The sequence below is a fragment of the Pleurodeles waltl genome, chromosome 9 (genome assembly GCF_031143425.1).
Source record: "Pleurodeles waltl isolate 20211129_DDA chromosome 9, aPleWal1.hap1.20221129, whole genome shotgun sequence".
Taxonomy (NCBI): domain Eukaryota; kingdom Metazoa; phylum Chordata; class Amphibia; order Caudata; family Salamandridae; genus Pleurodeles; species Pleurodeles waltl.
In genome coordinates, this window is record NC_090448.1 from 375,508,271 (window position 1) to 375,520,340 (window position 12,070).

Genomic DNA, 12,070 nt, shown 5'->3' on the forward strand with positions numbered 1-12,070 from the left:
AACCCAGAATTGGCTCTAAAATTTGCTAGGTTGTCCACCTCTGGTTACATCTGAGAATGTCGCTCTCCTGGCTGTCTTTTTATTACGAATCTTCCTTTTCCCCATGATAACCTCTTTTTATTTATGATCTGAGGCTGTTTCGCGAATCCCCGATCCCATCTCTAATAGACACGTCGTTTCCCTCGTGTGTCCTATCTACGGCACTGCTGCCCGAGCCAGGGAGCTGCTTGCCGCTCATCCTCTAATCAGTTCTCTATGGCGACGGCCGCTCATCCTCTAATCAGTTCTCTATGGCGACGGCCGCTCTCTCCGTCTAACCAGCTCTCTATGGTCTTGGTTCCTGCTAATCCTTTTCCGAGTTTCCGGGTTGCCTTGCTGTTGGTTCCGGGATGGCGCTGGCAGGCTCTGTATTGTGTTTGCTGTTGGTTTTGCTGAGTCCACTGACCCGAGCTCTCTCCGAGTTGGGAAAATGGAGTGCTACTGTGGACAGCGTAAGCATGGGTGTGAAACAGAAAGTTCATGGGGCGGGAGAGAAGAGAGGTTATGATGATTCATCCCCACGCACATGATTTCCAGGTGTAGCATGGTCTAGTACTTGCAAATATTTGTATTCAATAAGTTTTGTTCCCTTTACATGTTGCCGTATATGATGTTGACATGTTACCTCAGTAACTAGTGTGACTAGATAACTGTGTCTCCCGATCACAACTTTTTCAACCCTGTGATTTCATTTGACAATTCATTGTCTTCAGCTGTATTAGTCTCATTAAACAGAATAAAAGCTACATTTCCACATTTTAGCTATCCTTTCTGTATAGGAAACATGGAATGCCAGTGATATGGAATTATATGATGCACTTGGTATTTTCCCCCAACCACTTTTTGTAGGGCTGCCCCCCTCTTGCTTGGGTTCCACTTCCAGAGCCCCTATATGCTCCATTGTGCCACCTTCCCCACTACCCTTTTTTTAGATTCCACTTAGTCTCCTTTTTTGGGTCGCTTCCAGCTGGAGTCCTCAATTTCTCTTCAGTGTCCCCTCCACTTCAGACCCCGTCCCCTCCACCACCGCAAGGCTCCCTATGCAAGATCCATCTCGTCACTTCCCTCCTTATGGGCCCACTTATTGAAGGGGAGCGCTTGTAGTGCCCCTTTTCAGTTTACCTCCCTTAAGACATTTCATTCTAGCTTGCCCCTTATGTCATCAGCTTTGAAAATATAGTTTGTACTTTTTTAAAGTATTCAATGTCATTTACCATAGTATCTTTCAGTACTGGTTTATTTCAAGTAGAATGCCTTTTTGTATGGCTCTGGGATTCTCATCAAAGTTTAAATAATTTGAGCTTCATAAAGATCTGTGTAATATATTATGTGCGTGGATGTGTATGCTGAAGACATTTGACGTTTTCTCCTTGACATGGGTGGTCGGTTGTTCATTAACCATGATCATTGTTTTCCAGGTAGGCATTGCTACCAGGTGTGTAGTTAAGCGATGTTGTAACCTTAAGGATGTGGTAGTTAAAGCTTACTTTAACTATTGCGTGTCTGATTACAGCTAATTATAGCACATCGGAGTTGCATTCACTGGCAAACTCTGTGTAATGTATTGGTGATTGAATGGCGTGCATAGGATTTTAGAGAGTTTGGTATTATTTATAGCAATAGCCAACTATCTGCCAGATCTGAGCTGCACTTTGTGCATATTTGGTGTAATGTCTAACAAGGTCTATTGACAGTTGGGTTTTTCTAAGTGAACAATCCAAAATAAGCAGAATAGATAGTGCAGGTTTTAGAACGCTCAGTGCATTCCTCATACAAGCAAAGCAAACAATATAAAACGATGCAGGCTTTAGAAAGAGGCAGTAGCTCATAAGTATATTTAGTCCGAATGAACATTGCATATATGGGGTACAAGGAATATTAGCCTTTTCATGTTGTTATGGAATGAGTAAGCTTGGCATTAGAGTGAACGTGCAGCGGGGTTGAGCGATTTGTAAATTCCCAAGAATGAATGTAGCTTCTTATGTTAAAGTTGCAGTACTCATCCAACTACAGGGGGATGTGTTGTGCCCATCAGGGTGTAGGGATTGTGTTTAATGTGGTCTGTTAATGTAAGGTGAAGTATACATTGAACTTGAAATAAAAGTGCTTTGGAATAGATGAGTTGGAGCTATGTTATGGGCATTATGACGCCAGTTATTGTCTAGCATATACTATTGGTGTGTGGTACTATGTAGACTCAAAAAGTTCTCATTGATGCGAGCCACGGAGGACTGGTATCATTGCATTTGGTTATGGATGTTTGTGTAGCATCGGTTGTGTGAGAGATATTCTCCTCACTATATTCTATTATGTGGTTCTCTAGGAGAGAAGTATACAAAAACAATACAAGTCGAACAGTTATATAAACAGGTTCTCTAGCAGTCGAGGCCTTGAGATATCAACAAATTGTTACTGGACCCACTGGACTAAGTAACAGTAAAATTACTAAATTCACAAGATCTGCACTCAACAACGTGTTCTGCTGTGCTTCAAACTAAGAGGGAACAAGGCTAACGAATGCAGCACTCAGGCTGAGTAACAAATTTATTAAGGCACTTCCCAGGGTTCGAATATGAGTATACAAAAATATTAACATGAGCATTTAATTTGAATGCTGCAAAACACATGCAGCTACTAAAATAATCACAGCAGTTGAATAATAACAATCAGAGAAAATGCGATATATCAGCAATGAATATGTATGCAGTGGAGATGTATACATTAAAGCTAGATAATTAAGAATAAAAAAAGCATCGCCATGGGGTTCGAATCCAACATCATCCCTGTCTTTAAAAGAGGCCTTAGCACTCAAATGTGTCCAATGTTATTGCGAAGGAATTGTCTTACTTGTCACATATCCTTGCAAAACGCCATGTAAAATAATATTCCGCCTGTCTAATCTTCATAAAAATGCCTTTGTTGGAACCATTTTCAAGGTTGTCGCCAGATGGTATGGTGCTATAACGCACATTGGACATTTTGATTTCAAGCCCTGAAGAAGTCCGTAAGGACGAAACCTGTTGGCTATGGCTAGCTTGATCATCATTTGAATTTACTCATGGACAATGAATGTCATGCACCAATAAAGGCATTTTTTAATGAAGATTTGACTGGCGGAATATTATGATACTTGGCGTTTTGCAAGGATATGTGACATACAAGACAAATCCTTCTCAATAGCATTGGACACATTTGAGTGCTGAGTCCTCTTTCAATTTTGTTGCACCAGGTTTCTCTGGTATTCTGAGGATTAGGGGGTTGATCCTAAAGACTCATGCACCATGCATACTGATTGACTTTTCACGTAACTGAGTGTGAAGGTGCAGCAGTGATTTCCTCAGCCCCTTTCTTATTCATATAAACCATCCCTGTCTTTGTCAACGTCAAGCTGTGGAACCTGGTACCACTGAGACAGGAGGAATTTCCCCAATGGGACTCTGATTTTCCTGAGCAATGCGTCCACCCTCAAAAATGAGTTCCTTCTGCCTCAGCGCCAAGCTTCCCGGACTTATATACTTTAAACAAACTTGGGAGGAAGGTTCTAGTATGCCCCTCCTTTCGAGTAAGTTGTGAAATTCAAGCTCTGGCTGTACTGGGTCATTGTTGAAAAACATGCAAAGAGAAAGGCCACATCGCAAGAGGTATTTTCCAAGACCAAGCCGTACCCTTCTCTGCTATAAACATTCTAATTCTTGTACACTCCTATCAACGTTGCATCCCCCATGTTGTATTCCCTTCCCTGGTGAGAAAAGTGAAAACACGTTAACAAGCTGTGCATGAAAAAATACCTGCGCCACCGATGTGATGGCATTTGAAGCTGAGCTAAGCACAAAATGGAGTCAGTGGTCAAGATGGAATCTGTGGTTAAATACAGATACCTTTACACAATGTTTCCCTAAAAGTAAAATGTAAATTTTCAGGTACAGTGGGTGTTTTTTATTTATTCATGCACACTTTTGGAAAAGTTCCCTTTCTGACGGGTCACACGAAACTTTTGCCTTCCTCTTTTTCTGACCTAAAACCAGCAAAAATGAGGACTCTGAGCACTTTACCACTGCTGACCAGTGCTTGTGCTCTCTCCCCTGAATATGGTAAAATTGGCTGGTACCCAACTGGCATATTTAATTTACCTATATATTACTTAGTAAAGTGCACTACACATGCCAAGGGCCTATAAATCAATGCTACTAGTGGGGCTGAAGCACTGATTGTGCCACCCCCACATAAGTAGCCCCCTAACCATGTCTCAGGTCTGCCATTGCTAGGCCTGTGTGTGCAGTTTCACTGCCACTTCGACTTGGCATTTAAAACTACTTGCCAAGCCTTAAATTCCCCCTTGCTTCCATAAAAGTCACCCCTAAGATAGGCCTTAGGTAATCCATCGGGCAGGGTGCTATGCCAGTAAAAGGCAGGACATGTACTTATAAGTTTTACATGTCCTGGTAATGAAAAATCCCCAAATTTGTTTTTTACTACTGTGAATCTGCTCCTCTCATAGGCCAGCATTCGAGATTCCCTTATGTGCATTTAAGTGGTAATATCTGATCTGAGAGGAATAGTCTTGTCATATTTGGTATGGTTGTAGTTGTAGGAAGAAATCCTATTTACTGGTGAAGTTGGATTTTACATTACTATTTCAGAAATGACGCTTTTAGAAAGTAGGCCTTTTCATACACTTACTGCCCTTTGTGCTTTACAGCCTGTCTCTAATCCACGTCTGGTCTGTGCTGGTTGATAGCTCACTTTGAGCATTCCACCCTGACAGCCATAAACACAGGACACTCAGCTTCATCTACAGACAGATAGGTTTCCCTGGACAGGAAGGGTGGAGGGGCTCTCACCTCCACTTCAAAGGTCAGTGGTCTGCCCTCACACAAAGGACTGATAACCCCCCACAGGGCTCCTGGCAGACAGGGCTGGTTTGAAAGGGTAACTTGTGCACTTCAAAACCACTCTTTTAAATTTCCTCCACTTCAAAGGCACTTCTGGGTGCATATATAAACTGGGTCTGTGACCCCACCAAATCAGACACTTATGGACCTGCATCTGGACTCTGTCAGAGGGATTGCCTGGCTGACCAAAGTACTCATCTGGCCTCCTTTGCTGAAAGGACCGTTATCCTGCTTGTTGCCCTGCTGCCTGCTGGAAGGACTATGCCTTCCCCACAAGTGCTCTCCAAGGGCTTGGATTGAGCTTGTCTCCTGTTCTGAAGTCTCAGGGCCAGAAAGGCTTCACCAAAGAGAAGAAAATCCCTGTGCGTCAGAAAATCAACACAACGCCTGCAGAAATCGACACAGCGCCTGCCTGAAAAAATCGCTGCATCGCCAACCGGCTTGACGCCGTGCCTGCTACTTCTTAACATCGCGCCAAGGATTTTCTGCGCATCATCGCTGGGGGTCAAAATATCCCAGCATCACAGTGAGGAACCAAGGCTGCACGCCTGGAATTTGACGCTTCACCTTGCAGTATGGAAAGAAACGGCGCATCGTCTGTGCTACGCTGGAAGATCCAACGCAGCGCCTTATTTTTCAATGCATCTCCACATCTGCAGCCCCTGTGCGTCGTTATTTTTTACGCATCCCAAGTACCATGTATTACAAGGATACAACCACTGATTCTTAGGGATTCTGACTTATTTAAACCTTTAAAAAGTGATATCCTGACTTGTGAATATTGGATCTTTGTTGTTTTGGTCTTATTTTATTCAGATAAATATTATCTATTTTTCAAAACAAGGGTGGAGTACTTTTTGTAGTGTTACCATTGTGGTACTGTATGAGTTATTGCACAAATACTTTACACATTGCCTTCTAAGTTAAGCCTGCCTGCGCTGTGCCTAGGTACCAGAGGGTGAGCACAGGATAATTTAGGTTGTGTAATGACTTACTCTGACTAGGACTGTGGTCCCTACTTGGACAGGGTGCATACCTCTGCCAACTTGAGACCCAATTTATAACACACACACCCAGAAACTTCCTGCTCGTACCCCCATGCTTCTCACTCTAGCAGTTCCTGTGTTTCCTTGCTGATGCTCTCCTAAGAGTCTTAGCTTTTGCCCCCTTGCCTCTGTGTTGCTCTTTTTTCCTTTTTCCACCACACAAGCCTCCCTATTTTTTACACTCCTTGTCGCAATCATTCAACACCTTCTTGCCTTTTTATCTACTCCACAGGTGTAGGAAGCTGGCTCTTTACATGATATATCAAAATTGGATATATTGTGTAGAGTCCAGAGATTCCCTTTCTAGTGGAAAAGGGTTTACTCTAGCAATCGCAAGGTGCTCTTTTTAGGGGGTAGTGTGGTCGAGCAGCTTTAGGCTTACCAGAGAAGCATGTTAGACATCTGCAAACACTCAGTCAATAAATGAGAAACGGGACTCAAGAAGGAGATCCGCACCAATTTCCAAAAATCACAAGTATCTTTATATATGTTTTGCCACCGCAATTAATATGATCAGGTAAGTACGTTGTGCGAGAGAAATCTTTGCAGTTGAAAAGTCAACAATAAGTGCAATTTCTTGAAGCAGCAATGTTATTCTATGGAGGAAAAACAGACAACACAACAGGGACAGTACAGCGACTAACCAGGCCTATCTCCTGAACTTTAGGTAAGTATTGGGCAAGGGTCAGGACCACACCAACAGTTCACACCGGGCGGCACTGGGACAGCTGGGTGCAGAAGTGTAGGATGGCATCGGGTGACCAGTGTTACTCTGTGGGGATTGGTCTAGTCGAAAAGATGCTGCAGGTGAGGACTGGGGATCCAGTCTGGAGGAACCAACACACGGGTTCCAATCTTGAGATGTCTGGGGATGAGGGGACAAATGCAAAAAGAACAAGTGATGGACGGAAAGCTGAACAATGTCAAACATTCACCCCCAGTACGGAGATCTGGGCCTAAATCCATCGTTTTTTTGCCACCCATGCCATTCCAGTTTGGACCCAGCCATATGCAAATCAGTCTTGACCCTGCTCCCCATGGGAACAGTCCAGCCTGAACTGCCAAACTAGGTCCTCCCTGGCCTGGAAACAAGCATCCTAGGACCGGTTTCAGGGTATCACCTTTCATCAGCCAGGCTAGCTTGAGTCCAGAGGCATGGGGAGCAAGGGACCCACGACTGGCCTGGGAGATCGGGCTGGACTGTTCCCATGAGGAACAGGTTAAAAACTGATTTGCTTATGGCTGGGTCCAAACTGGGGTGGCATAGTGAGCCAAAGAACAATGGATTAAACCCAGATCTGTGATTGGGGGTAAGTGTTTGAAAAGTTTCAATACTCCGTTGATAATTTTATTTTGTGGTGTTGCTATGTGCGCCCTCAGTGGCTAAGGTATGCCCAGACCTGGGCCCCTTGCTCACTGGATTCAAGCTAGCCGGCTGATGAAGGGTGATATCCTGAAACCGGTCCCAGGATGCTTTTTTCCACTCCAGGGAGGACATGGCCTGGTAGTTCGGGCTGGACTGTTCCCATGAGGAACAGGGTCAAGACTGATTTGCATATGGCTGGGTCCAAACTGGGGTGGCACGGTGAACAAAAGAATGATGGATTAAACCCAGATCTGTGATGGGGGTTGAGTGTTTGCATTGTTCAGCGCTCCGTTCATCATCCTTTTGTGTTGCTAAAGTTGCCCTAAGTGGGAAGTGTATGCCCAGACGTGGGTCCCTTGCTCACTGTGCCACCGGTTTCAAGCTAGCTTGGCTAATGAAGGGTGATAACCTGAAACCATTCCCTGGATGCTTGTTTCCGGTCCAGGGAGGACCTGGAAAACAAAAAAAACAAAGACAGCTCCTGCTGGTCTGATGTACGCCACATCAACAACACTTGTATTGATGAGGAGCCTAAAGTAAAATATCACTGATTCCCTTTGAAACAGAATATCTATATCAGTCCTGTGGTTACACTATTGATTTTGTTATATATTGAATGGGACTGTTTAAAAAAAAAAAAAAAAAGAAGAATAAAAAAAGAAATCACTCAATTTGTAATGATTTTTTTTTTCCTCACTTCAAGCACAGGTTACAGTATGGTAATTTCTCTTTAACTCTCTGGTATTGTTTTAAATACATCTTCTTCTTACTCCTCTGGTCAAAGTCAGTGCATCAACAACACAATTCTTCAGGTACCTCTTAACAGCACCAATGTCTGTTAAGCATTGGAGAGTCGTCATTCCTTGTACACAACCACAATGCAGAATGGTGCGTGAACCATTGCCAGATTCTTTAAAATACTGACGTTCGATCGGTCACTTGTATCACACTGTCGTCTCCAATATGACAGCGTGAGAAAGGGCCTCTCTTGACCTGGTTAGCCCCCCACCTTTTGCCTGGTATTTGATGTGGTTTCAAAGATGTTAATGCCCACGTCTGGGCATACCCTTCCCGCTTAGGGCAACTTTGGCAACACAAAAGGATGATGAACGGAGTGCTGAACAATGCAAACACTCACCCCCAGTCACGGATCTGGGTTTAATCCATCATTATTTTGTTCACCATGCCACCCCAGTTTGGACCCAGCCAGATGCAAATCAGTCTTGACCCTGTTCCTCATGGGAACAGTCCAGCCCGAACTGCCAGGCCAGGTCCTCCCTGGAGTGGAAACAAGCATCCTGGGACCGGTTTAATGCTGACAGGGTTCCCTGTGACAGATCTCTTTCCCAAAACTGTTGTGATGCATTTGCACAATTGGGAACAGCCTTAGCTGCCCCAACAAGTCCCTAGTACATAGTACCTAGGTACCCAGGGCATGGGGTACTAAGGATAGGCCCTGAGGGCAGCAACACAGCTTGTGCCACCCTCAGGGACCATGCATCCAAGTGGACCCAGCACAACCATTGCAGGCCGAGTGTCCTGGTGCAGATATAACATGCAAAACTGACATGGTACACAGCCTTTGTGACCTGTCCACTGTACACTGCATGCAATATAGGTAAGACACCCCTCTGGCAGGCCTTCCCTAAGGCAGGTTGCACTAATACTGCATCTGTGGGCATAGATGCATGAGCAATATGCCCCTACTGTGTCCCTGCCAAACCTGGGACATAGTAGGTGGACATAGCAGTCATTTTATATGCATGTGCTGGACACTGGTCAGTACGAGTTTCACAGCAACATGATAGCCACTCTGAGCCTTGGGTTGTTTGGTATCAAAGAACTCCAAACTGGTATCAGAATTGGATTTATTGCAAAATGTACCCAAGGGCCACCTTAGAGGTGACCACTTTAAAAGCTAACTAACCCTGGCATAACCATGGTGGCTGGCTGGTCTCAATCCAATCTTCCACCCTGGGGTGAGAGCCTTTGGTCTCTTGGTTCAGAAAACAAAGATCTTCTTGGGCAGAGGTGATCCACCTCCTTCCCCAAGAATCTGCACAGCCCAGCTCAGGGCTTACCACCCTTGAAACTCAAATCCCATCCCTGCTGCTTTCAGCAGATGGCCACCCCTGTTGCAAACCCCCACCTCTGGCAGGGGCACTGGCAGGCAAATGCACAAAGGACAGGAGGAATGGCCACCCCCAGCTTACAGCTCCCAAACGATGTTGCATACAAGGTGACCTCTCCACTTCATTTTCCTCCATCTTGCATGGTTGGAAAATAGCCTTTCAGGGATAGGGAAGTGACCTCTGCCCACAGGAAGTAGTCACATAGTGGGTGTAGCCACCCTAAAGTAGATGACCCATTGGTCGCTACTAGGAACTCCCCTAAACTCCCCCTAAATGCAGTATTTAGTGGGCACCCCTAGACCTGCAGATCAGATTCCAAGGACACAAGAAGGCCAGCACATAGAAGACTCAAGGCTTGAGAACAGAAGTTCTGCTGCACAAAAGGTAAAGGCGAAAACCCTGCCTGCTTCACCCAGGACTCAACAATCGTTGCTGAGGGGTTGCATGAACATCGGACGGACTCTACAAAACACCAGAGGACCTCCACCCTTCTGAAAATCACCAAGGACTTCCCTCCAGAGTGAAGGCATCACTCCCTGCAACAAAGAAGCAAAGACCAGTGAAGTCCAGTTCACTGACTGGTTGTTCACCAAGGAACAGGACACAGCAACCAAACCTAATTCAACCCTGCATGTGTGCCAAGTTTTGTTACACTGCAACCTCCAGTTTCTGAACCGTTCAATAGCCAGGTGTACTGGACCCCCAACATCGGACATCCAGAAGAAAAGTCCACTCTGGACTCCCCAAGGACCAGAAGCAAGCTCTAGTCGAGGGACTAAAGGACATGTTACAACCACCCCCCAGGAATGGCCCCATTGAGTTGCAGTCCACCCTCAAAGTGACCTACCTCCTTGTTCCAAGGGCACCTTTGCGCATAGCTCTTGGCTCTCATATCTCCTCTGCACCTGCCCTCCGTGGCCCCTACAGCAAAAAAAACACATGTGATCTAAAGGTCCTGCACCTCTTGCAACCTCTACACTCCAAGCGTACCCACCAAATTCACCTTGGAGTCTGCCTGTGCAGTGCCTTTCCAAGTTGCTCCCCACAGTGGTCCTACACCAACTCCAAAGACATTCAGGAGCTGCTCCTGCTGGAACTGGGAGCCGCCCGAACTTCTCTGGCTGGCATACAGGACATCCTGACGACCTTTATCTAAAAACAGAAGGAGACAATAGTAAACTGATTTCCTGATTTTATATGCATTTTAAAAGCTTTCTCCCATTGAGTCCTATGGTGCCTAACATCTGATATTCCTTGGAACCCAACAATTGATTAAAGTGAAAATTGAGGTCACGCTTTAAGAAGATACTCGATCCATTGTAGTCGGAAATAACTGGCAGTCAGGGTAAAGATCTGATTAAAAAATATGGAGACTGATTCTTCACAATAAAAACGAAAATCACCTATCCTTTGTCATTGTTCCCTTAGAAAATTATAAAAAAATGTTTGGTTTGTGCAAGCACCTGCTTTACACCCACAGAGGCTGCAACCACAGCCTGTGAAAACACTGCCTATGTCCTGCTGTTGTGAAAGAAGAGTGGCTTCATGTATAATCAGTGCTCCCTTCCAGTATGCCATTTTATCAGCTGCCTCCTTCTGTTGCACAGGTTTCTTCCCCAATGGGCCTGAGACAAAATGTCGATGGAGAGCAATGTCCCTTCTTCCCACAAGAGCCTGAGATGAATAGTGTGAATGTAGCACTAGTCCAACTGGCAGACCTATTTACGATCTGTACAGAATATAAGTAACTAAAGACACAAGTGTTGTAAAAAGAAAGTTAAAAAAAAAACGCCAGCAAGGAGCAGAGAATTAGATGTGAAGGGCCTTGGTAAAAAGAAATCATGGCAAAATGACCTGAAATATGGTATGTTCAATGGTCACTAGTGGTATTTGATTAGACCTCTGAGGAAAATGTGTGAGGTTCTTTCAGATTCTGTTATGCAGTGCATGCCAGTTTTTTTGTGAGGTAGCATAGTGTGGTGACCTACAAATTGTATGCTGATTTGTAAGCATGTGATTAAAATTGCCTTGTACAATTTTATTCTCCACTAAGTCAGTTTTTAATGACTTTGTCAATTTTTATTTGAAACCTTTTTTGTTTCAAGTATAGCATATTTACATTTTGAAAAGCCATTTGATGACTGCTCTATGGTGAGGCTCATAAAAAAAAAAATGATAATGGAGAATCACAGAACTACCCTTTTTTGTAGAATCTCCTCTACACCCCACAGTTATTTTATATTTCTTCAAAGCCCCTGAACCCCTCCCAGTCTGACGCCCCCTTCCTGAAAAAAACCTGTTCATACCCCCTCGCTTTTGGGACAGCTTTCAGTGCTCCTTCGTTTAAGGGATCCTATACAATGCGCTCCATTACTCATGAGATCCCACTGAAAGAGTACCCTTCTTTGTGGTATATTATCCACCGCCCCACTCCCTAACGGGATGCTGTTCAGTACCCCGAGATATCTTCTATATCCTGCCAATCCCTCTAGGCCCTCTCCTCTACCTATGGGTTGCCTTTTAGGCCCACACGTCTTACAGGACCAATTGCATAGCTAAGTTAATCCTTTTATTTATTTGTATCATTAAGTGATA

The 12,070-nt window shown here is 44.6% G+C and overlaps 1 protein-coding gene across 3 annotated transcripts in view; it reads left to right on the top strand.

The window, feature by feature from the left end:
• Nucleotides 1-334: 334 nt before the first annotated feature.
• LOC138259329 (transmembrane protein 87A-like) overlaps nt 335-12,070 on the top strand; it is a 425,924-nt gene continuing 414,188 nt past the window's right edge. For 2 of the 3 annotated variants that reach the window (XM_069206965.1, XM_069206966.1), the window contains exon 1: nt 335-491. In XM_069206965.1, coding sequence (XP_069063066.1) covers nt 390-491 — 102 coding nt within the window. In that variant the 5' untranslated portion in view covers nt 335-389. The remainder of the gene's footprint in view (nt 492-12,070) is intronic. The other variant, XM_069206967.1, reaches the window with a different exon arrangement.